This window comes from Ochotona curzoniae, unplaced genomic scaffold, assembly GCF_017591425.1.
Source record: "Ochotona curzoniae isolate NIBS_2020 unplaced genomic scaffold, NIBS_Ocur_1.0 contig_4612, whole genome shotgun sequence".
Classification (NCBI taxonomy): domain Eukaryota; kingdom Metazoa; phylum Chordata; class Mammalia; order Lagomorpha; family Ochotonidae; genus Ochotona; species Ochotona curzoniae.
The window spans coordinates 7954472-7980570 of record NW_024466343.1 but is presented as its reverse complement, the minus strand read 5'-3'; the positions used below and the strand labels follow the sequence as shown (position 1 = coordinate 7980570).

General features: G+C 45.1%; 1 protein-coding gene across 1 annotated transcript in view; it reads right to left on the bottom strand.

Moving 5' to 3' along the window:
- Positions 1-26099, bottom strand: part of MIGA1 (mitoguardin 1) — a 104583-nt gene that overhangs the window by 63109 nt on the left and 15375 nt on the right. Inside the window, exons 3-7 of the mRNA XM_040987312.1 lie at positions 21217-21394; positions 9543-9679; positions 7024-7150; positions 5954-6087; positions 5135-5258 (exon numbers count right to left, since the gene is read on the bottom strand). Coding sequence (XP_040843246.1) covers positions 5135-5258; positions 5954-6087; positions 7024-7150; positions 9543-9679; positions 21217-21394 — 700 coding nt within the window. The remainder of the gene's footprint in view (positions 1-5134; positions 5259-5953; positions 6088-7023; positions 7151-9542; positions 9680-21216; positions 21395-26099) is intronic.

The following is a 26099-nucleotide window of genomic DNA, read 5'->3' as shown; positions in this document are numbered from 1 at the left end:
CTTGCCGAGCTAGGTTCTTGTACCTGCTGGTCTGTTGGAGCCAGGGACGCTAAGCCACAGTGTCTAAGGCAGAGGTCGGGACAGGTGAGGAGCTGTGCCAAGCTGAGTCAGAGCATCCATTGGCAGGCAAGTGATCTATGGCTGGGAACAGACCCAGTTGGGGAGCAAAGGGGACAACCCTAGCTGGGCTGAGGTTCCCACCAAGAGGCACATGGCCTAGAAGGGGAGCTGCGTTCTGATCTGGAAACAGTTGTAGTCTCCCTTGGCACAAGTGTGGACTGGGATTGGATGCACCGAACCGGGCCGGACCCCGACTCCCCCTGGTGTTCTGGAGGACCAGGGCAGATGTGGGATGGACTAGGCAGGGTCTCAAACCCCTACTGAGCCATGTGTGAGCCATATGTGGGTATAGACAAACCATGGCTGGGCTGGAACATCCAACAGCAAGAACCAGATTGGGTGGAAGGCCAGTCAGGAAAAGCCACAGTTCCTGTTATTACAGGAGGTGGACTGAGTAAGGTTGGCTCATGGACCCACTGGTAAGCGTGAAACCTGGCATTGGGAGAGGTTCTGATGGAGGAGCCTGGGCAACTCCTCTGGCAGGACACAGACCCGGCAGGTAAACGCAAGAAACATGATAGGAAACAGCCCAGAAAAGGCCATGGAAAGCTACCCACTGGCATACAATTGGCTGACGTGGGGGCAAGACCAGGCTGAATCTGTCCACATCATCCACTGGCAAATCCAGGCACCAGTGTGGGTCGACCTAGGGTTGGTCGCAACAAAGACTAGTGCACATTATGGAATGCTGAGGTGAGGTGGCCTGTACCAGAAGGGACCGCAGCGCCCTACCAGCCTGAGAACAAGAAAGGAAGTGGGCAGAGCCGGCAGGGGAATAAGGGAGGGTTCCTTTGCAGGACAGCTACTTCCGCAGGAGAGCATGGGCTGGGATGGGGGCAGACCAGACTAGGCAGAGCTACCACACCTGTGGGCTTCGTGCGGACCAGATCAGGGAAAAGCCGGGCTGGGTGGATTATTCCTACTGGTGCAAACAAAATTAAAGTGGGCGAGGGTTGTTTGGGCTTAGATGCAGCATCAACTGGAATCTGGGAGTGGGAGAGGCCTGGGAGGGAAATAGTGGGCTCATCCCTCTTGGGTTACCACTTCCACAGGACATAAAACTAAGATAACTAAGATAGCGGCTGGGGTGGAATGGGGTGTGGGACAGACTGGATTACTGCTACACTTACTGGCAAACCAGGGTAGGGGGTGGGCCTGGTGGGGGTTATTGTGGGTCGCTCCAACTAGGCTGCAGCTCCCGCTGGTTTATGTGAGGGCCAAGTATGTGCTGGGCAGAACTAGGCTGGACTGCAACACCCATTGGTTCCAGTGGAAGTCGGGAGTGAAAACAGAACCAACCCAGCAACTGCAACCACCAGCTGATTGGAGCGATGGACGGTGCCAGGCCCTGTACTTGTTAGCACATACAAGAAGTTTCTTTGGAGATCTTCCTAATCTAAATGCTGGACTCAAAACCCTAACGAAGAAAAGAGAAGACAGAACGGGTCAACCAACCATCTCAGCTATGATGGACTATGTCAATCAGTGGATTTTTCAAAGCCCTCATAGTGCTTGGAGTGGCAAGATTGACAACGATTCATAACTGTTGCAATATCAAAACCACTTGAGCAAGAACCTCAGCGCATGCCCTACATCCGGGATCTGGGGAGGGTGGGAAAATGGGTGGGCCTTCTCCCTTAAATAACCCCCTTTAAACATGAAGGTAACAATATGGAAAACATACTAGTATTATCCACTTTCATGTAGCCCTTGAACCTTCTTACCCTAATTAACTATGTAAAGAATGTCAAAATAAAATTTTATAAAAATTAAAAAAAAAAAAAATAAATAAATAAATAAATAAAGATGGAAAAAAAAAATAAAACTTCTACTCTCTGTTATTTCTCCTACTATCACTAATAACATTCTAACAGAGTTATACAAGAAGCTATCAAAAGAGTATAAACACAAACCTTGATAAATTATATTTGTTGACATACTGTTTTTCTTTTGTTTGCCTATACTCTTCTAGATATGTCAAAACATTATGTATATGCTAATAGCACATAAACTATTAAAAACACTCAAGCTAAACAGTTTCTGATGACATGAGAAAGCAAAGTTAATGAAAAGAGATTTCACAAAATCCTGTCTATGACACACATATAGGAATTAACAATTTTTTTTTTAAAGATTTATTGTTATTGGAAAGTCAGATACACAGAGAGGAAGATCTTCCATCCACTGATTCACTTCTCAAGCGGCCACCACAGCCAGCCGGAGCGGGTGCAGGGTCCCAATGCTTTGGGCCGTCCTCCACTGCTTTCCCAGGCACCACGCAGAGAGCTGGATGGGAAGTGGGCAGCTGGGGCACGAATCGGTGCCCATATGGGATCCCAGGGTGTTTAAGGTGAAGACTTTGGCCACTAAGCTACCACATTTGGTCCAGAATTCACAATTTTAATATAAACTAAACCTTTTCCTAAATTCAATATATATAAAGATGCCAATATCTCAAAATGTAGCAAGTTCAGCACTCTGTGTTCAGGAATAAAGGTGGAAAAGCTTCATATAGGTGATATTTTTATTGGACAATAACAATTCTCATCACACCAAAAAGACTTGAATTATTTTTTTGCAAAATATATAATTTTGTCCTACTTCATTCTTTGGGGGCATTGAAGGAAGTTGGGGGCATTGAGGAAGCATGGGGATGCTGATGTGACACAGCAAGTTAAACCTCTGAATGCACTGTTGATATCACATATTGAAGACACTGGTTTGATTCCTGGTTTTTCTGCATCCAATCTGGCTTTCTGCTAAACACATCTAGAAAGGCAGAACACTGAACGAATACCCAGGTCTCTGTTGATTATGTGGGAGACTAGAAGAGAGTCACCGGCTCCTAGCTTCCGCTGTACCCAAATCCACCGCTATAAAAATTTGGGGGCCCAGTGCAGTAGCCTAGTGGCTAAAGTCCTTGCCTTGCAAGTTCTGGAAACCCATATGGGTGCTGGTTCTAATTCTGGCTGCTCCACTTCCCCTCCAACTCCCTGCTTGTGGCCTGGGAAAGCAGTCGAGGATGGCCCAAACCTTGAAACCCTGCACCTGTGTGGGAGATACAAAAGAAGTTCCCAGCTCCTGGCTTCAGATCTACTCAGCTCTTGTCATTGCGGCCACTTTGCGAGTGAACCAGCAGAAGATTTTTGTCTCTTCTCACTGTAAATCGGACTTCCAAATAAATAAATAAATAAATCTCTAAAAAAAAATCAAAAAACAATTTTGGGAGTGAACCGACAGATTGAAGATCTTGGTCCTTCTCTCTTTCTTTCTCCTTCAACATACCTTTCAAATAAATAAATAAGTCTTTTCTATTTTAAAGTTGAGTAGGTAATTTTGATTACTCCTTCTTTCAAAGACCTCATTCAAGGGGCCGATACGGCACTGGCATTCCTTGTGGATGCCAGTTTAAGTCCCAACTATTCCACTTCTGATCCAGATCTGCTGATGTGCCTGGGTAGGTAGTAAATGACGGCCCTTGGGCCGCGATCCTCCTGTGGGAGAGCCACAGGAAGCTCCTGGCTCCTGGTTTGGGATGGCCCAGCTCTGGCCGATGATGTTATTTGGGGAGTAAAGCAGCAAATGGAAAATATCTAAGTGTATCTCCCCTTCTCCCTGTAACTCTACCTCTCAAATACATAAATCTTCATATTAAAAAAGATAATTTATATTAAAAACATTTCATTCAAGAAGTCATTTCAAAGCTTTTACTTTGAAATAAGAGAGACTAGAATCACAAGGCTGAGCCAGGTTGAAGCCTGAAACCCACAACTCAGTCTAGGTCTATCATGTGGGCAGCAGGGATCCAAATGAGCCATCACCTGCTTCTTCCCACGGTGTGCAGCAGGGACCTGGATTCGATGCTTAGCAGCCAGGACTCAAACAAGGCTCTCCAATATGGGATATGAGTGGACCAAGTGACAATTTAACTGCTGTGTCACATGTCTTCTTTGTTTAAAACAAGAAACAAAGATAGTGGTAAATACTGACTTTGGAAAAAAAATTGTTAGTTACTTATTTGAAAGGCAGTGACAGAGAAGCAGAGGCACAGAGTGGGATCCTCCCTCCGCTGGTTCATCGCCCACATGGCCACATTAGCCAGGGCTAGGCTGGTCCAAAACCAGAAGTCAAAGAGCTTCTTCTGGGCCTCCCATGTGAGTGCAGAGGCCCAAGTACTTGGACCATTTTTCACTGCTTTCCCAGGCACATCAGTAGGAAACTGGATCCAAAATGGAGCATCCAGGACTCAAAACAGCAACCATATTGGATGCCAGCACAACAGGCAGCAGCTTCACCCACTATGGTACAGTGTCAGCCTTTTATTGACTATTTACATCAAATCCTTCTGCAATAATACTGAGATCTAAAATATATAATTACTTAAAATATTTAAGTGTATGCCACAAAGTACACATACATTTTTTGTTGCATATATTTTTAATTCTTGCAACACTTAACTATACTTTGTGATTTGTGTTTCTTTTTTTTAAATTTCAGCTGGAGAGAGAGAGAGGCAGATTCACTCCCCAAACACCTGCAATGGCCAGGGCTGGGCTGTGCCGGGAATGACCCTGGGAGCCAGGAACACTATCCAGCTCTCACACAAGGGTGGCGGAAATCCAAATGACCTGAACTATCACTGCTCTTCCCCAGGGTCTGCATCAGAAGCAAGCTGCAGTTAGGAGCTGGCGACAGGTGTTGAACCCAGACACTCTATCATGGTACGCAGGTGTCCTAGCTGATGTCCTAGCCCCTAGGCTAAGCATCCACTCTAGATATTGGAACAATGTCACAGTCCTACCTATGGTAAGCAACTAAACTTAGATCCTCAGGACATTAAGTTTACTTGCAAAATAAAACAAACAAACAAAAAAGGAAATACAACAGAACATCTTTTTTTCTTGGCTGTTTTATCAAATGTATTTAACTTATTACTATATGACACTTAGGCAATCTCAAGGATATAAAACAAAGTCATGCATTTCATAAGAAGCATATAAATTATCCATCTTACCAACATCATTCGTGAGGGAACTAGGGTCGGATCCTCCAAGGGTGGCTTCAAACTCCTCTTGGAGACGATACGCTCTTTGCAGCAGAGCTTCAAGTTTATGGATAAAGTCAGTGCTAATAATATCCTACAAGGAGAGCAAACACAGTTCATACGACAACTCTTAGGTCCTAACACTAAAACCCGGCTCATTTTCTACTTCTAAATAACAGGGAGATTGAAGGCCGTAAGAAGCTGGTGTTGGGCTGTGTAGAGTATTACAGGGCAGGAGGCATGAGTTCTTGCTGTGTCTTTGTAAAAAGCAGTTCAGTTCTCAGTGATTCAGTTTCTTTATCTGTGAACTTAAGCAACTGGACTAGCAGCAGACCGAAGTTAGGTCTTTGGACCAGCCAGTATCATTCTCAACAGGAAATTTACAAATACAATTCCTGGAATCACCCTCATCCTACCAATTTAGAAACTGAGACTGCAGACCCTAAGTCTGTGTTTAACAGGCCCTCCAGGGTGATTCTGTTGTCAGCTCAAGTTTGAGAACTGTGAGGACCCATTGTGTTCCAACTCCGCCATGATTCTCAAGATTATAGTGGTAGTTTAAGCACACAACAATGTTAAAAATGTCCTTAAAAATTGTATCTTAGTCTATAAATCCAAAGAAAGCAAGGAAACTTAATACATTGCAGTTCTGACATTTAATTGACTCAACAGAAAAAAATGCAATAAAAAACACTCTAAGAGGGAGGAAACAGTTGAAGTAAACACCACACAGAATGAACATCACACACAAGTTTGTGTCAGCATTCTGGAGCTCACTCGCACACTTACATCCACGCTCTCCTCCGCAATGGCGTCTCCGGCGCCCAGCTTAATGGAACCACAGGCTTCATCCTCCGCCTGTCTGTTGCGAAAGGTGAGAGCTTGCTCCCAGCGACGCAATGCCTCTTCAAACAACTCCATACCTCAAATGAGCAACACAACAGTCATAAACCAGCAATACCAATGCTAAAACAAAACTGCAGAGCGTCTGCAGTAGGCTCACATACCATCAATCCTACCAAAGAATAATTCCACATACATATCTACACATGGTAGAATATTAATTTTCCAATATACTCTGGACCGAGTTTCAGTTAAGCAAAAAATGAGAAGCAAAATTATCAGTATGTTCTCCATGTTTTCATTTCTTAATAAAATGTATCTTAAAGGCCTGGCATGGTGGCCTAGCGGCTAAAGTCCTTGCCTTGCATCGCTGCAATCATCCCATATGGGCGCCAGTTCTAATCCCGGTGCCCCTGCTTTCCATCAGCTTCCTGCTTGTGGCCTGGGAAAGCAGTCGAGGACGGCCCAAAGCCAGGAACTAGGAGCTTCTTTCATGTGTCCCATATAGATGCAGAGTCCCAAAGCTTTGGGATGTCCTCCTCCGTTTTCCCAGGCCACAAGCAGGGAGCTGGAAGGAAAGTAGAACAGCCAGAATATAAACCGGCACCCATACAGGATCCCAGTGCATACAAGGCGAGGACATTAGCCACTAGGCTACTGCACTGGACCCTCCATCACTCTTAAAACAAACAAACAAACAAAAAAGCATCTTTTCCCTAGGCCTCCAAGATGAATGTATGTCAACTGACACCATGTTTCCATCTCAGTATAGATTTTAGACTTCTGGCCTCTAGTAGTTTGAGTGAACAAATTTCTCTGCCTTAAGTCACCAGGTTTGTGGCAACTTCCTATAGCATCCTTAGGAAAATAACACCATACAGACCAGAAACAACAACTTTTAAACTAGAGTTGCTTCTCTTGGAACAATTCACTATATATATATGTGTATATAAATATATATATTGCTTCAAATTCAGTGTGAACACTATCTTAAAACGTTATCATGTTATTCCTACCCATTAAGTACAAGTTCTCGGGAGTGGTCACAGGAATATTTACAAGTTTAATATCATCTTCATCTGGCTTGTCCCAGGAGTTAGAATTGCCACAAGCACAGCTGTGACAAGAATTGACACTCTGGACCTAAAATGAAGATTGACAGAAGTTACTTCAAAATCTCTTGCAAGCGTTTGCTGGGATTCCTTCACATTTATACAATATGTAAACCTGTTCTTAGCAAAGCAATTCCTGTCGCTTCCGAGTGAAGAAATAATTCCAATTATATGCATACTTGAGTCACATGAACCTAAATACTCTGTATTTGTTAAAAAAACACACAAGCAGAGCCAGAACTGTCAACACTAATCAGCATTCACATTAAAACAAATCAAGCAATAATTTTTGTATTGTTTCGCTATTTACCTATAAAGTAGGTAAACTACTTTTCTCTTTGAATATTCTACAACACTAACTGAAATCCTCAAGTGGAAAGTGTCTGTTCTCATTGTCCATATTCATCCCCAGATCGCTCCACTGAGTCAGTCACTTCTCACCTCCATGCAGCTAACTCCCAAACCAACACACTTATTCCTACTTATTTTTTCTTTGTTTCCTTTTTTGGATTTATTTATTTTTATTGGAAAGGCAGATATACAGAGATGAGAGACAGAGAGGAAGATCTTCTCTCTGATGATTCACTCCCCAAGCGGCCGCAACAGCTGGAGCTGAGCCAATCCAAAGCCAGGAGCCAGGAGCTCTTTCGGGTCTCCCACTTGGGTGCAGGGTCCCAAAGCCATCCTCGACTGCTTTCCCAGGCCACAAGCAGGGAGCTGGATGGGAAGCGGAGCCACTGGGATTAGAACTGGTGCCCATATGGGATCCTGGCTCATGCAAGGTGAGGACTTTAACCACTATGCTATTGTACTGGGCCCTGATTCTGACTTCTGAGAAACCAAGACCCACAATTTCATTACCTATTAGGACTGCTAGCATCTCTGACTACATTAAAAAGAAACTCAGTTATCTTAAAAAAAAAAAACAAAAAAACTTCTCCTCCACTGATGTTCACTAATTCACTCCTATTCCCATAATTTCTCAAACCAAAAGAACAGGAAACCATCTTCCAAACATCTTTTCCCATATTTCTCATTCCCAGTTGCTAAACTTATTCTACTTTGTCCCGTCCTTCTCATTCCTATTGTCACGACTATAATTAAGTCACCTATTACCTTTTGCCATAAAGAAAAAATTTAAGCAGAAATCTGGGTTCACAGTCCTGGTGAGGATTCACCAGATTAGCTGAGAAAAGCAGAACTCTTTGTCTGCTTCTAGCCAAGAACAGCTTTAACTTCAGATTGAGCAAACAGAAAACAGAGGCACTTTTCTGACACTGAAGAAGTTTATTTTAGAATACACAGCTTCATAGCTCTGCTCAGTTCCACAGAACTGAGTCTGCAGGTTTTGAAACAAGTGTTCTAACCTGCAAAAGCCTCTACAGATTTCGTCTATTTGGAGATGGCATAGTGGCTCAACAGGTTAATCCTTCACTTGCAAGCACAGGCATCACATATGGGCACTGGCTGATGTCCTGACTGCTCTACTTCCTATCAGTGACCCTGTGACCTGGGAAAGTAGCAGAGAATGGCTCAGGCCCTTGGGCTCCTGCACCCTCATGGGAGACCTGGACGAGGTTCCTGGCTCCTGGTTCTGGGCTTTGGATCAGCTCAACTCTAGGCGATGCAAGTATTTTGGAGAGTGAATTGGTGAATGGAAGATCTTTGTCTCTCCTTGTCTCTGAATCTTCCTTTCAAGTGAAAATAAATAAATCCTTAAAAGGAATTTTTTAAAAAGGAATTTAATCTAAGGCATTACAGAGTGGAACAACTATTTATTCCAATGAACCAGCAAGGTATAGAACATTCTACTGTGTTTCACACACTGTTATAAAAAATAAATATACACGATGGTACAGCTACACACTGCCCAAAAATAAACATAAGAAAATTTAACTGTTTATCTCTAAGGAAAGGAACTGCACTGGTCAGAAATACATTTTTCACATATATTCTTTTGCCTAGACTATATTTAGAAATAAGTGCCTATCCTACCTTATTTTATGTTTTAACTAGATTAGATTTAAACTTAATACTAATTCCATTTCTCTCTTGCCAATAGTATATTAATGCACCAAAGAAAGAGCTGAGGAATTGCATACGTGGCTTCCACAAACCATACACTTCTACCTAAACAGCCTCATCAAGTGATTTTACTAAGCACAAAGCTTGATTTTTCTTTGGTTTATGCAGAAGATCTAATTTTGAAGCAAATCCACATCATTTGCATCCCCACAGGAACCCCTAGACTCATTAGTCAAGAAAACCTACATAGAAAAGGGATACTTTTACTTGCTTAGGGAAAACAGACACAACCAGATAACTTCTTAAGCTTTTTCCCACAAGAGCTATAAATGTATGACATTTAAATAGATAGCAAGAGATACACACAAAACATAAGAAAGCCATTTTTCTTTACTTACAGAGGCCAAACTTTGTACAGAGCCTGAGTATTTACTGAAAGGTCCTCCATTCACATAGTTACAAGACTGAGATCCTTTGTCTTTTGTGGAACTTAAAGACAAGGTCAAATTCTGTCTGCTACTGGAACAACTCGAACCTATCAAACAAACAAATATTTAAGCTTATCAATGATAAAATGCATGTTGAATTTTAAAATTTGTATTACTCATTCAGAAAGCATCTCACTTTAAGTTTAATTGTACAAATTATTCGTTAAAAATATTTATATAATTTTTTTAAAGATGTATTTTTTTTTATTGGAAAAGCAGTTTTACAGAGAAAGAGTTGCAGAGAGAAAGATCTCCCATCCAGTAGTTCACTTCCCAAGTAGCCACAATGGCTGGAGCTGAGCTGACCCGAAGCCAGGAGTCAGGCCACAAGCAGGGAGCAGGATGGGAAGTGGAACAGCTGGGACACAAACTGACACCCATATGGGACCCCAGTGCATGCAAAACAAGGATTTAGCCACTGGGCCACTGAGCCATGCCCTATGTAATATTTTTATAATAGCTAAAAATCTGCTTCTGAAATAAAGAGTACAATGTTCATCCAATTAAACAGTGTATTGCCACTTGCAGATGATATAAACAAGGTCAAACATGAGCATTCAGATTGATCACTTAACATAAGTGCTTCCTTTCCTGAATGGCATCTAAACTTTACCCACATCTCATTACACTGCAACAATTTTTATGTGTCAACTGATTGACACATAAAAACAGGGCACATATATGGGGTACTACATGAATGTTTTGATATGTATGTACATTGTATAATATTCAAGTGACAACATTAAAATTTATTTCTCTACACTGTCTGAAGTACAGCGTACATAATCATAACCTTTAGTCACAAGCATCAAAACTTACTTCTACTTAACTGTAACTAGTGCCTTTTTTTTCCCTGTTTAGTGCCTGTTTTTTCTCCCCTAAGTCTCTACCTTTACCACCTATGAGATAAATCTTAAATGATTTTACATTATCTAAAGACAGTATTTGTCTTTCTCTTGCCTGGCTTATTTCACTTAACGCAATGCCCATGGGTTCAAGCCACACTGTCACAAACCACAAGATATTTCACCTTTTCCTTATAACTGAATATCCCATTGAAAATGTACCACATTGAGTATATGAACCACATTTTTAAAGATTTATTTTATTTTATTTGTATTGGAAAGTCAGATATATTTCATTGGAAAGACAGATACACAGAGAATAGGAGAGGCAGAGAGGAAGATCTTCTGTCTGTTGACTCATTCCCAGAGTGGCCACAACAACTGGAGCTGCGCTGATCCGAAGCCAGGAGCTCGGAGTCTCTTCTGGGTCTTCAACACAGGTACAGGCTCCCAAGGCTTTGGGCCATCCTCAACTGCTTTCCCAGACCACAGTAGGAAGCTGGATGGGAAGCGGGGCTGCCAGGATTAGAACCGGCACCCATATGGCATCCTGGCACATTCACAAGGTGAGGACTTTAGCCACTAGGCTACTGCTCCAAGCCCTGTGTACCACATTTTTTACCCATTCATCAGGTGATGGAATCTTAGATTGTTTTCACTTCTTGGATACTGTGAATGATGCTGTACTGCAACAAACATGGGAGGTCGACATCTCTTTTAACATACTTATTTCATTTCCTTTGATTAGATACCCCAGAGTGAGATTGCTGGATCACATGTTGGTACTATTTCTAATTTTTTTAGGAAACTTCACGTTGTTCCTCACAATAGCTGTACTAATTTAAATTCCTACCAATTTCCTTCATGCACGCCTTTATTAAGCAATAGACAAGAAAGCTGTCTCTGTTTATTGTGTATCTTTTTACACTTTTCATACTGCTACATCTGATATCTTGAAAAACACATGGACAGAAAACATCTTGGTAAAATCTAACCAGTACCAATAAATAATTCCTACCAACAGGAATTAAAATCTTAATTTTCTCTCAATTATTGTCAGCATTTGTTACTTTTGTCCTTTACACAACTGCTATTCTAACTGGAGAAAGATGTTGTCTTCTACTGGTTTTTTTTTTTCCTTATTTTATTTTTGATGTTTACATAGTTGATCAGGGTGGGAAGGGTCAAGGATCATGAGAAAGCGAATAAGACCACTGTTCACACATTTGCTTTTTCTTCTTCCTTCAAGGGGAGAGACCACGCCCAGCCTTCCCAGTACCCAGTGTCATCCCATGGTCCCTGTTGTGGAGCCTGTTCTGAGGATTCTGCTCAGGTGATTTTGATAGTTCTCAGATGCTGTTGATATTGCCGTTCCAAGCATGAGGAAATTCTTCCAAGGTCCATTGGCTGAGATAGTCCACCTCAGAGTCTCCATTTGTCCAGAAGTTTGCTGTCAAGCTTCACTGGGAGAGTTGATCAATTTGTTCTGCCCTCCTTCCTCTATAAACGAGTGGGTGCTGTGGCCCAGACCAACCCTGCCCACCACAGGCTGAGTCCTCATGTACACCAGAGGGGAACCAACGCCCACCCAGTCGGAACAACTCCCAGCAACCCCCACTGGAGCAGTCCCTACCTAGCTCTGTTCCTGTGCCTGCCAGCATGTGCAGTGGACTGGTTCACTTTGTCCCACATCCCATTCAGCTGTCGTACACATCATTGGTCAATGAAGTCTAACTCATCCCAACCTGATATCTCCTACTTCTAATTTGTCTTCACTTAATGATTATGTGATGTTGCGTATCTTTTCATATACCTGCTAGATGTATCTTTATGTCTTCAGAGAAATGTCTATTGATGGGTTTTACAATTTTTGAGTCAGCTTTTTAAAAAGCAAAATGTTTGAATTCAATATATATCATGCCTTGTCAGTAGTACAGTTTAAAAACGCTTTCTCAGGCCCAGCGCAGTGGCCTAGCAGCTCAAATCCTCACCTTGAAGGTGCCAGGATCACAGGTGGGCACTGGTTCTGATCTCGGTGGCCAGACTTCCCATCCAGCTCCCTGCCTGTGGTCTGGGAAAGCAGTCGAGGACAGCCCAAAGCCTTGGGACCCTGCACCCACATGGGAGACCCGGAAGAGCTCCTGGCTCCTGCTTCGAATTGGTGCAACTCCAGCCATTGCAGTCACTTGGGGAGTGAATCATCAGATAGAAGATATTCCTCTCTGTCTTTTCTCCTCTCTATATATCTGACTTAGTAATAAAAATAAATAAATCTCTTAAAAAATGTTTTTCTCCCATCCTACAGGTTGTATCATTCTTTTGTTGTTTTCTTTGCTGTACAAAGCTTTTTAGTTTGTTACAACCCCATTTGTCCAATTTGCTTTTGTTTCTGCAGCTTTCGAGGTTTTTATTCAAAAAACATGTCACCATTTCAATGTACTAAAGCATTTTTTGTGCTTTCTTCCAGTACTTTAAGTTTTTACATTTAATTCTCTAATCCATTTTGAATTGATATTTGTATATAATGAAACACAGAATCTAGTATCATTCTTCTGCAGGTGAATATTCAAATTTCCCAGCATAATTTATTGAGGAGACTGCCTTACCCACTGTATGGTCAACACAAATTTGGCAGCAGATATGTGACTTCACTTCTAGGTTCTTTATTCTTTTCCATTGTATATGTTGCTGAGCTTATGCCAAAGCCATGCTATATTTTAATGAGATTTTAAAGATTTAATTATTTATCTGAAAGTTACAGAGAGGAACAAAGAGAAATAGAGAGGGGAGAGATATTTTCCATTCACTAGCTCATTCCCCAAGCGTCCACAATGGCCAAAGCTGGGCAGGTCCAAAGGGCTTCCTCAGGGTCTTCCACATGGGTGCAAGGGCAAAAGGCTTTGGGCCATCTTCTATACTTTCCCAACCTATCAGCAGGGAGCTGGATTAGATATGAAACAGCCAGGACATGAACCAGCACCCAACAGGATGTCGGTGCCTGCAGACAGAAGGAGATGAGATAAAGCAGTTTAGAGGGAGAAACCAAAGAGCATGTATGGATCAGGGCAAGACATGCACCCACCCACTTGGGAGATCTGGGCTGGCTAAATAGCACTGTCTGATGCCCATCGGCATATGCAAAAGATGTGCTGGGGGAAATGCCTGGCTGGGCTAAGCCACAGTACCTCCCTGCAAGTGTCAGAGCAAATGGTAGACCATATCAGGCTGGGCCACAACACCTACCAGAATGTGAGAGAACCAGATCTGGGGGCATATTTTGTAGGGGAGTTGTGGGGGTTGTCTCTGTGGGACTGCAGCACCCACTTGTGCTACAGAGAGCTGGGGATGGTGACAAGCTGAGCTAGGCTAGAACACAGAACTGACCTGACAGGAACTCACCTGACACTGACAGGAGCTGGGGCTGGGAGGAGGCTGGGTGAAGCCAGGATGCAGCACTCACTGGCAAATGCAAAGGCCAGTAATGAGAGCAGACCATGGCACCTGCTGGCACACAGGAGATCTAGGGTAGGGATTAGGCCTGAGAGGGAAACTTGAGGAACTCTCCTGGTATGGCACAGCTCCCCCTTAGGGGCACAAGAGCAAGCGCTGGGGGCAGGCCAGGCCAGGCCAGTTCGGTCTACAGCAGTTCTCTGTATTTCTGTGGGCCAGGTCTATCACAAGGCAGGCTGACCCAGGCCACACACCTGTTGGCATTCATGAGAGCCAGGACAGGGTGTGGGCTGTGCCTGGCTAAGGTAGGATCCAATACCCATCAGCAAGAGCTGAGACTGCGGGCAGACCACTGCCAGGCTGAGCTGAAGCACCTGCCAGCATACACAAGACCCGGGGCTGGAAAAGGGTCTGATTGGGGAACTCTGGGGACTTCCCTGCTGGGCTGCAGCACCATTGGTGAGTGTAAGAACTGGGGCTGTGGGCAAACCAGGTTGGGCAAGCACCTGTCAACATGAGTATGTGTTGGATCTGGGGATGCTCATAAGCGCCAGAATGGGTGTGGGCCAGGCCAGGCCAGAGCACCTGCAAGGTCACAAAGGAGCCAAGCCTGAGGGTGGCCAGGTTGGGCTAGGCTGTAGCCCCATCAGTGAGAGCCAGAATGGATGTCTGTTGTGGGCTAAGGAGTTGATTAGCGCTCATTGGCCTGGGCAGGAATAGGAACTGGGTTTGTGCCTAAAAACACCTAGACTAATTGGACTCACCTGTATCCAATATCCTGCTAAATGAGGATATGGAGGAAAGAGTATATAAGGAGAGGTGAAGGAGCAATAAAGGGAGACTTTGCAGAGACTTCTACCATCACTGGTCTCCCGTCGGTGCTTCATTCCCAGACCCTCTCCCTGTCCACGTTACTGGCTCTGCTGGTCAGAGCAGATGTGGGTCAGTCAGACTAGACTGAAGTTACTCCTCAGTAAGTGTCAGAACTGCGGGCTGGCCCTGTCAGTCTAAGTAGCAGCACCCATTGGCACACGTGAGCTCCACTGCTGGGAGCAGTCCTGGCAGAGAAACTTAGGGAACTCCCCTGCTAGGCTGTTCCTCCTGCAGTCGGGGTGGCAGCAGGCCAAACAGGCTGAGCTGCAGCATCTACTAGTATACGCAGCATCTACTAGTATATGTGTGAACTAGGTCTGGGGGCAGGCCAGACAGGGTCGGTCCACAGCACACACTAGCACGAGTGAGACCCTGAACTGAGTGCAGGACAGGCCAGTTTGAACTGCATAACCTATCAGTTCACATGAGTACTAGGAGTTGGTTAGGCTAGATTAGGCTCCTATACCCACCATCAAGAACTAGGACTGGGGGCAGGCTGGGCTGAGACAGGCTGTGGCACCTGCTCATGAATGCTAAGACCGGGAATTGGCCATCTCAGACTGGGCAGGCCTCAGACTGGGCCATAGCACCTGCTGGTACCCACAAGACCCGGGGCTGGGAAGGTACCTAGTAGAGAAACTTCAGGGAACCCCTTGCTAGGCCACTGCTTCCACTGCTGAGTGTGAGAGCTGGGACTGAGGACAGGGTGGTCTGGGGGCAGACAAGCCTGGGCTAGGTTGCCACACCTGCTGGTCAGTACAAGTACTGGGTGTGAGTCACATTAGGCTGGATTGTAGTACACCCTGGCAGGTGCAAGATCCAGGATTGGCAGGCTGTTACCCACCACTGATGAACACAAGGACTGGGACTGGGTGTGGGCCAGGCTAGACAAGGTGACAGCACCTATCAACAGACTCGAGGGCCATATCTGGGGTGGGTTCAACTGAGCCAAATCATAGCACCCATGGGTGTGCATGAGAGCCAGATGGGATGTAGACCAGGTCAGACTAGGCCACAGCACATGCAGGCACATGCAAAAGCTGGTGCTGGCAGCAGGCCTGATGGGAGTTATTAAGTGTCACCTCTATTAGGCTACAGCACCCACTGGTATGCTTGAGGTCTGGGTCCATGCTGGGTTGGCTGAGATGGGTTGCAGCCAACCATCATTTAGAGCAAAACTGACCAGGCAACTGCATCCAGCAGTATCTACTTCTTTGGCTGGTGCAGGTGACAGGCCAAACCTGACCCTGCACTGACTGGTGCACGCAAGAATCAAGTGTGAGGTGACCTCAGGCAAGGTTTTCTAGGGAACTCCTCAACTAGACTACTGTACTCATACCCTGGACACAGGGAATATCACAGGATATGTGGTCTAACCTTGAGATCCATTTATCAGGACTGGGCTTCTGTTGTTGATGCCACTGCAGTGGACACCATGCCCAGAAGCACATGCAGGATATGATAGTAAGCTCTTCTAGGCCAGCAGAGGATGATGAGCGACTCCTCAGAAGATGGAAAGTTGAACAGGTAGAACAACTCTCCTGGTCAAGTTTTGTAGCATGTGTCTGCATCTGTGGATGCACTGAGGTGGACTTAGTTAGCAAAAAGATCTCAGATTTCCCAACCCTGGTGCAACAAGGTTGACAACATCTCAGAACTATCAAAACCACTCAAGTAATATCCTTGGAACACTCTTCTCCACACTAGGGTCTCTAAGGGGTCATCAAATGACTCTCCCCTACCCTCAGGTGCTGATGTGGTGTGACGGCAAGGAGTGGCTCCCTCCCCTTCCACCACTGTGGACACAAGAGAATAAAAATAAAAATTGAAACATTTGTCTCACCCTTCTTCCTTCATACTCTGACCATTCTCACCCTGACCAAAGGCCCATGGGAGCGTGCACCCCTCTTAAATACGTAAATAATATTTAAAAAGCAAACAAAAAATGTTTAAAATAAGAAGTATTTTAAAATGTACTTCTAAATACTTTATTTTCCCATAGCTATAGTAAATGGGAATGCTTCCTTGATACCTTTTTCAAGTAAGTTGCTACTGTTATATGGAAAGAGCAGTGAAATCCTGTATACTGGTTTTGCATCCTGGTATTTGAATTCATTTATTATTTGTAAGAATTTCTTGGCAGAGTCCTTGGGGTTTTTTGTATGCAACTTCATATCCTACATAAACAGTTGTAATCTGAATTCTTTCTCAATCTGAATGCTCTTTATATTTTTCTTTCACCTAACTGCTCTGGCTAGGACTTCTAGTACTACTTAATAAAAGCATGCCAATGCTACATTTTTAATTTAAAAGATACTTAGAGAGCTCCTAGAGCTGGTTCACAATTCAAATGGCTACAATGACCTAAGCTACTAGGCTAACACCAGGAGCTAGAACTCAATCTGGGTCTCCCACATAGGTAGTAGACATATAATTACTTGGCCCATCCATGCTAGCTAGCTATCATGGTGTGCACCAGCAGGGAGCTGAAGCTGGGGCTGGGTCTGCTACCCAATCACTCTGACATGGGACATAGGCATCTTAATTGCTAGGTCAAATGCCAGACCCTAATCAGGGTTTTTTGTTGTTGTTACTATTTTTGTATTTTAAATTTTATATTAATTTTATTTTTTATAATGATTACATAGTGGATCAGGGTGGGAAGAATCAAAGTTTAGGGAAAACTGGGTGAACTCATTGTGTCCAAATTTGCTATTTGTTCTTGTTTCTGGGGGAAGGGGAAAGCCAAAGCGGAAAGCCACACGTGACTTTTCAAACATCCCAGTAGCAAGGGTTGAGGAACCACCACCTCCTATCAACCCAGAGTCTCAATGTGTACATATTCCTAGGGTTCTGCCCAGGTGGTTTGGGTTGTTCTGAAGTTATGCCGATTTCACCAATGCAAGTATGATGTCACCTTCCCAAGGTCCACTGGCTGATATAGTGAGCCTCAAGTCTCCATTCTCCAAGATTTTTTGCTGTCATAGTTTGGCTAGGGTAGTTGTCCAGTTGTGTTCTCCTTCTACTATAGCACCAAAGGAGCTACAATATTCTCCTTTTATAATTGGGCCTGTGTCCATTGCTCCACCTTTGCCATTAAGTAAGACATGTTCTACTATATAGCAGAAGGACCTGGGCCAGGTCACCCAAGCCTCACCGGGTCCTCCACTTCCTGGGGCTCACAAACCCGACCCCCCACCTAACAGGCAGGCCCTGGGATCTGGGCCAGGTAACCCAAGCCCTGCCGATTCCCCACCCCTGGGGCTCCCCAACTTGACACCCACCTCACAGGCAGGCCCCAGGACCTGGGCTAGCTGACCCAAGCACCATCAGATCCCCCATCCTTGGGGCTCAAGAACCTGGCCCCCACCAAGCAGGTGGGTCCTAGGACCTGAGCCAAGCCACCTGAGCCCTGTCCGATCTGCTGTCCCTGGGACTCATGAACCCAGCCTCCACTGGGTCCAGGCTGGCATGACTTGCCTCACTTCAGCATCCACAATCTTATTGCATAGCCTGGTCTGGTCTAGCCTGCCCCCTGTTCCAGCTCCTGCTGGTGGATACTGCAGCCTATCCCAGCCTAGCCTGATTGCTGTCCCAGTACTAATGTGAACTGGCCAGTATTGCAGCCCAATCTGGCTCCTCCTGCCCCCTGTCCTGGTTCTCAGATCTGACAGGGTGTTATGAACTGGCCCCCAGAATGGTTTGTCCCCAGACCTGACCCATATGTATGCCAGCGGGTACTGTAACCCAGCAGGTCTGGGTTGCTCCTGCCTTGCTTTTTGCATTCACCTGCAGGGACTGTGTCCCAATGAAGGGGTTTCCCAAGCTCTTCTATCAAGTATCTTCCCAGTGGCAGTTCTCCCACACACCAGTGGGTCCCTGGCCCAGGTTGACTTTGTCTACCTCCTGTCCTGGTAATAGTAGCCTTGTTCAACCGGCCACACCCATTCTGGTTCTTACTGTTAGGTGCTGCAGCCCAGCTAGACCTGGTCCACGCCCAGATATAGCTTTCACATGTAGTCAAAACCTAGCCCAGACTGTTCTGCACCCAAACTGGTTCTCACAAGTACCAGTGGGGGCTGGAGTCCAGCCCAATCTGTCACTCCCCACCCAAGGCTGTGGCTATGTCCAGCCCAGCTTGCTGCCCCCAATCCTACTCTCGTCCTCACCAGTGAAAACACCATCCCAGCTGGGGTGTCCCCTTAGCTCTCCAGCCAGGCCTGTTCCCATCAGTAGTTCTTGGGCAAGCCAGCAGAGGGTGAGTCCACATTTCCCCCACAGATTCTGTTATCAGACCCACTTCTTTCACTCTTGTTCTCCCCTCCAACCAATCTGGTATCAGACCCTACCTACATACATATGTCGTGAACTTATCTATGGAAAACACTCAGCTGTAATTCCTAACCTGGGCATAAAACTACAGGTCATCACTCACTGCCACCTGTGTGATCCCATCATCTCCCTGTAAATCAAGACCCCTCAAACCGCGAGGGCATGCTACTTTGCTCAGCACCTTTGGCACCAAGGCTGCCTGGGCCCTTCTTGGGGGAGCCACATGCCCCAGCTACATGTACCCATGAGGGTTAAAAGCTTCCAGGATGGGGTGGTCCTAGAAGCCTGCTGAGCATTCCTTCCCCCAGGAAGTCAGTATGCCCATGTGCATACCTGTACCGGTTAGAAAAGCCTCCAAGCTGAGGATCCTGAGGCCTACCGCCAACACCACTCCCCCAAAGCAGCCACACGGTCCAGTTACATGCACCCATGCGGGTAGAGACAGAAAGATGCACCATCTTGTGATTCACTCCCCAAAGGCCCATAACTGCCAGGGCTGGGCCAGGCCAAAGCAGGAACTCAACTCAGGTATTCCATATGGGTGGCAAGGATCCAGGTACCCAAGCCCACTGTAGGCCCCGGTCTCCCAAGGGTTAACTCCACAGCTTAGCTTGGTTCTCAAGGTGTAACAGGAAGGGCAATCATGGCCTGATACATTTAGCCCCTGGCTTAACTGCAATTTCCCTCCTTCCTGCTTCCCCTTTTTGCACGGGAGCTTAGGTGTTGCTTAAGCATTGGAAAAATCCTGGGAGGGGCCAAGCAGACTATATAAGAGCAGTTCAACTTTGAATAAACGGGCACTCACTTCACAAGAATGAGCCTCAGTGTGTTGTGTGTCTTGTCTGTCTTGTCTGTCTCATAACCCTAGTCCCTCTGCTCGACTCAGGGCTGGAAGTACGTGGCGACGCGGGCATTGCCAACAGCCCTCACTTGTTGACTTCTAGCACACACACCATCAAGGAGCTGAAATTCAAAGTGGAGCTAGAACTCACACCCAGGCACTCTGATACAGAAAATGAGCATCTCAAGGGGAGTCTCAACCACTGCACTTAACAGCCTTCCTTATAACTTGTTTTCTTTTTATATTTCTATCTTCTCTTTCCAACTGTTCATTCTTCCAGAACAAATATAATCTCATAGTTTTCCTCAATGTAGAAACTATGACACTCCTAGATTTAAATCCTAGTTTTGTAACCATTATATAACCACAGGCAAGTTACTTACCCTTCTCATAATTTGCTTTATATATAAAATAGGAATAATAATATAGAAATATAGCACTAATTCATAGGGTTACTATAAAACAATAAACAAAGCACCAGATACACAGCCCTTAGCCAAGATCTAATAATATCCCAGTAATTGATGCTGACAACTTCGTTGTAATGGTCAATGCACATGGCACAAAACAGTTACTCACTGGTTGTACAAATAAAATGGGAAAGCGTAACATAAATAATAAAAATACTAATAATTCTACTCCACTCACAAAATTACCTATTTTGATACAATATGTACTACATATATGCCAATATGTACTATATCTCTAACAAAAATAATACCTGCTTTAAAAGTCCACAATTAATTTTAGAACTTCATATACAAAGCAGTAGACAAGTATATGTAAAACAAACCAGGAAAAAAAATACAAAAATCCTAAAGGGATAATCAGGGAGACTGATGGATTAAAATATTAGTCACAAATTAAATAACACAGAAATATGTTCATTGAATAGGTACTTTCAAACATTTTAAAAGCAAGTTAAAATATTCCATCAAAATTTTACTTAACAGTAATTTATTTATCTAAAACAGTTTTATGTCTCAATATGATACTGAAATGCAAAATAAATGGTCAGATACTCAGCAAATAGTTTTGGTACTTATTTCTGAATAGTAGAATTTCAAATGATTTTTTTCTGGCAGTTTACTCGTATTTACTAGTGCTTCTAAAGTGAATCTGCGTTAGTTATGAGCTAAACATTAGAGAAGATTTTGAAGATTAAAACACTGAAATCTCTGCATTTCACTCACAGTTTGCACAAAATCATCTGTGTTGATGTAAGCCATCTTTTTCTACATACCTTTATCCGATGCTGCTTTTTTAGTGTATTCAAGTATGAGGTGCTCTGGCTCCCATGGTAATATTTTCTCTTTCTTCTTCCCACGTCTTCTTTTAAAGTGATGAGCCAGAAAAATTACAGATACAGCACTCACTGCAGTTACCACAAATAACTTTTTAGCTACTGGTGAAAATCTGATCTGGAAGAGAGGCAGTTAGATTGAAAAAAACTCTTTATCTGTTTGCCTAAAACAAGAACACTGAATTTTTTATCTAACCTATTTGTAAATACTGTTATGAGAATATGAATGTAATTCCACTCTTCTAGTAAGTTAGTCCAACTTGACTTAAACATTTAATGTAACAATTTACTACTCACTGCTCTTAAGTGCTCAGGTAAACAGTATCCAGAAAGTTAATGGCAGTAGAAAACAATGTTGGGCTGGTGCAGTCAGTAGCACATCAAGTTAACCCTCTGCCTACAGCATCGGCATCCCATATGTTGCTGGTTCAAGTCCCAGCTATCTCATTTCTGATCCAGGAAAAGCAGGGGATTGGCTCAAGTCTTTGTGCCCCTGTACCCACTTGGGAGATCTGGAGGAACCTCCTGACTCCTTGCTTCAAGCTGGCTCAGCTCTGGCTGTTGTGGCCATTTAGGGAGTAAGCCAGGGAATGACGAATCTCTCTCTCTCCTTCTCTCTATAAATCTACCTTTCAAATGAAAATAAATAATCTTCCAAAAAAGAAAAAGGCCATCTCCTTTTCTCCCCAACCAAGCCTGTTCCCAGCCACATATGTTAGCGCGGTGGCTTAGTATGCTAATCCTTCCGTTGCAATTCCAGCATCCCATATGGGTGCTAGTTTGAGTTCCAGCTGTTCCACTTTTGATCCAGCTCACTACCTATGGCCTGGGAAAGAAAGGAGAATTTCTCAGGTCCTTGGGCCCCTGCAGCCACGTCGGACACCCATAAGAGCTCCTGGCTCCTGGCCCTGGACCAGCTTAGCTCTGGCCACTGCAGCCACTTGTGGAGTGAACCAGCGGATGAATGATCTTTCTGTCTCTTTGTCTCTCCTTTCCTCTGACTTTCCAATAAAAATAAATAAATCTAAAAAAAATAATAACAGTGAAGGTTAAGACTACAGCAAGAGACCATCCACATCAATTTGTGAGTAACAAAATCAGTCTTACGTCTGCCCTAATCTTAGATCACAATTAACAGAATAGCCAACACCACAGACATGTCAATTGGATCAGCTTAAACAAGTCTGACTGAAAAATCAAACTGAAGCAAACTTTATGTTCACTGAGTGCAGAGCAAAACTTTCCATTGAAATTTCATTTTTTATATTTCTTTTTATTAGAAAGGTAGACCAAATTTATAGAAATTTGGAGAAACAGAAAGATCTTCTATCTGCTGGCTCACTTGCCAAATGGCCACAATGCCAGAGCTGAGCCAGTCCAAACCCAGGAGCCAGGAGCTTCTGCCAGGTCTCCCATGCAGGTGCAGGGTCCCAAGGATTTGGGCCATCCTCTACTGCTTTTCCAGGCCACAAACAGGGATCTGTATGGGAAGTGGAGCAGCTACGACATGAATTCATGCCCATTTGGGATTCCGGTGCTTGGAGGTAGGGAATTTGCCAATTGAGCCATTGCTCCATGCTGGAAATTTCACTTTTTTTTTTTTTAAAAAAAAGCTATTTTTGTGGATCAGCACAGTGGTTCAATTAGCTAATCCTTGCTTGTGACCCAAGAAAGCAGCAGAAGATGACCCAAACCTTGGGACCCTGCACCTGCATGAGAAACCCATATGAAGCTCCTGGTTCCTGGGTTTGGACTGGCTCAGCTCCAGACGTTGCACCCATTACCATTTGGGGAGTGAATCAGTGGATGCCATTTTTTTTTATCTTTCTTCTCTGTAAAACCTCTCTTTGCGATAAAAATAAGTAAGTCTTTAAAAAGAGAGAGAGAGAGAGAGAGATGTATCTGAAAAGCAGAGATACAGAGAATGGGGAGAGGGGTCCCCTTCAATACACTAGTTATTCCCCAAATGGCTATAATGGCTGTAGCCGGTTCAGGTTGAAGCCAGAAGCTTGAACTCCAGCTGTGTCTCCTATACAGGTGACAGTGATCCATCCACTTGGGCTATCTGCTGCTTTCCCAGGCACATTAACAGGAAGCTAGATCAGAAGCAGAACACCCAGGACTTATACTAGCAATCTGGTATGGAATATCAGCATTGAAAAGTGTGGTTTGACATGCTGTGCCACAAGGCTAGCCCAACAAGTGAGATCAAGGTTCTGAAGCATTTTTCCCCCCAGAAAACTGTAATGAGATAAAACATGGCTTCACTAACATGATCCTGAAGTATACGATGCTTGATAGCAACTACTAAGAAGTAGAAGTAGTTCACTCAAAGCAAAAGTGTATGGGCCAAAAGCAAATGTCTCGGGGAGAGGGGCCAGGTGAGTTTGTCCTCGGGTCTTGGACAGATGAACCTCCCCGGTAGTGTGGCAGCTGCTAGAGGCATCTGCACCAGGTCGGACTCAATGCTTGGGGCCCTAGGTACAGCCAAGCGGTGAACAAATCCAGGACTTGCCTGGCTGCCTAACAGTGAGCTTTGGGCTCTTAAGGAGATGTGAAATTGCTGCTAGGAACATCCATGAATAAGACCACTGTACTTACAGGTAAGGAATGAATCCTGAGGGACTCCCAGTGACAGGGACATTGTACTGGCAGATAAGCAAGCAGGGACTGAGACGTGATCATTTGGAGGGGAGATGCAGGGCCTGGTCTCCCAAGGGTTAACTCCACAGCTTAGCTTGTTTTTCAAGGGGTAACAGGATGCACAATCTTGGCCTGATACATTTAGCCCCTGGCTTGACCACAAGTTACTGCTTCCCTGCTTCCCTGCTTCCCATTTATCAAGATGCCCCCGGGGGATCTTAGGAGCTGCTTAAGCATTGGAAAAATCCTGGGAAAAACTAGAGAGCATAAAAAGGCAGACTGGAGTTCAATAAAGCGGCATTCTCTTTGCACGAATGACTCAGTGCATGTTGTCTTCTTTTCAACCCTAGTCCCTCCGCTCAACTTGGGGTACATGGTGATGCAGGTGTTCCCAATAGGGAGAGACCACAAGATTTGTATGGGTCAGACCGATACACCATCCCACATGAGAGTCCTGAGTAGGGCTAGTTAGCATGGAACATTGTTGACTACTACACACCAGTCCACACAAAAGCTAGAGCCTAGGGCTTATCAGGGCTAAATTCCAATACCAGAATAAATGTCAGAACAGGGGATGGGTCATACTAGCCAGGGTCATATCACCAATCAGCACACAAGAGAATCAGGTCTGGGGATAGTTTCTGTGGGAGATATGTGAGCAAAACTGTGGAAATACAAATCCCCCTGGTTAGCTCAAGAGTTGGGGTGATGATGGGTTGACCTAGGTGTGACCTTGGAACCTGCCAACACTCACGCATACAGGGGCTGAGAATAGTCTGGGCAGGTCCAGGCTGCAGCACTCACATGTGCATCCTAAAATAGGGTATGGTGTGGGCCAGGTCACAACATTCACCAGCTCATACTGCGCCAAGATGGAGGAGCAGACTATGCCAGGCAAGGGCCTAGCAACCACTAAAATCTGGGTGTAGTAGGCCAAGTGGGGAAACCTGGGCAATTCCCCTAGTGGGTAATAGCTGCCGCTGGTGACCACTTGCTCCAGGCCCGGGGGTTGGGCGAGCTGGGCAAGGTAGCTCCAACTGATGGCAAATGTGTGGGTTGTTTTGAAAGGGGGCAGACCTGGAGGAGCTGAGCAAATCTTAGCTCACCAGCAAGTGCAGAAACAGGTTGGAGCACAAGTCATGCCGGACTAGGCTATCACATCTACCAGTTTGTATGAGCCTGGGATGGGAGCAGATGGAGCAGAGCCAGGTTCCAGCACCCACCAGCAAGAGTTGGAACTGGGGACAGGCTGGGTCAAACAAGGCTATAGCATCCAAAGGCAAAAGAAAAGACAGGTGAGGGACTACGCCAAGCTAGGTCAGAGCAACCACTGGCACACACAAAATATGTAGCTGGGAACAGGCCTGTTTGGGGAGGAAAGGGGATGCCCTAGCTGGGTTGTGGTTCCCACTGGTAAGTGCAAGTGCCAGAGTGGGGCTGCTATCTGGTCTGGGCATGGCTGCAGTGTCTCTCGGCACAAGTGTGTACTGGGTCTGGAGTCAGTCAGACTGGGCCAGACTCCAGCACCCACTGGTGCTCATGAGAACCAGGGTAGGTATAAGACAGGTTAGGCTAGATCTCTGCCCCTGCTGAGCCATGTGTGAGCTGTGTCTGGGTGTGGACCAGCCTTGGCTGGTCTGAAACACCCAACAGTAAAAACCAGAATGTGTTGAAGGCCAGTCTGGAAAGGTCACTGTTCCTGCTAGGACAGGAGGTGGACTAGGGCTGGCTCATGGACGCACCAATGGGCACTAGATCTGGCACTGAGAGAGGCTCTGATGGAGGAACTTGGGAAACTCCTCTGTCAGGATATATTTCTGCAAGTGAGCGCAAGAACCATGATAGGGAGCAGCCCAGATCAGGCAAGGGAAAGGTACCCACAGGCATACATTTGGCACAGGCTGGGGGTGAACCAGGCTGGGCCAATTCATATCACCCAATGGCGAATCCTAGTGCCAGAATGGAGTGCGGGTTGGGCTGGGTGGGTCAAAACACAACCCAGCTCACATGAGGGCTAGGACTGGAGGCTGGGTAGGCTGGGTTAGGCCATAGCCTCTACCATTGTGAGTTGGAATTGGGGCTGGGCTGGGCCCAGCCAGGTGCAGCACCCACTGGCAAATGCCAAGGTGAGGCAGGCCATACCAGACTGGGCGGCAGCACTCAACCAGCACATGTGAGAC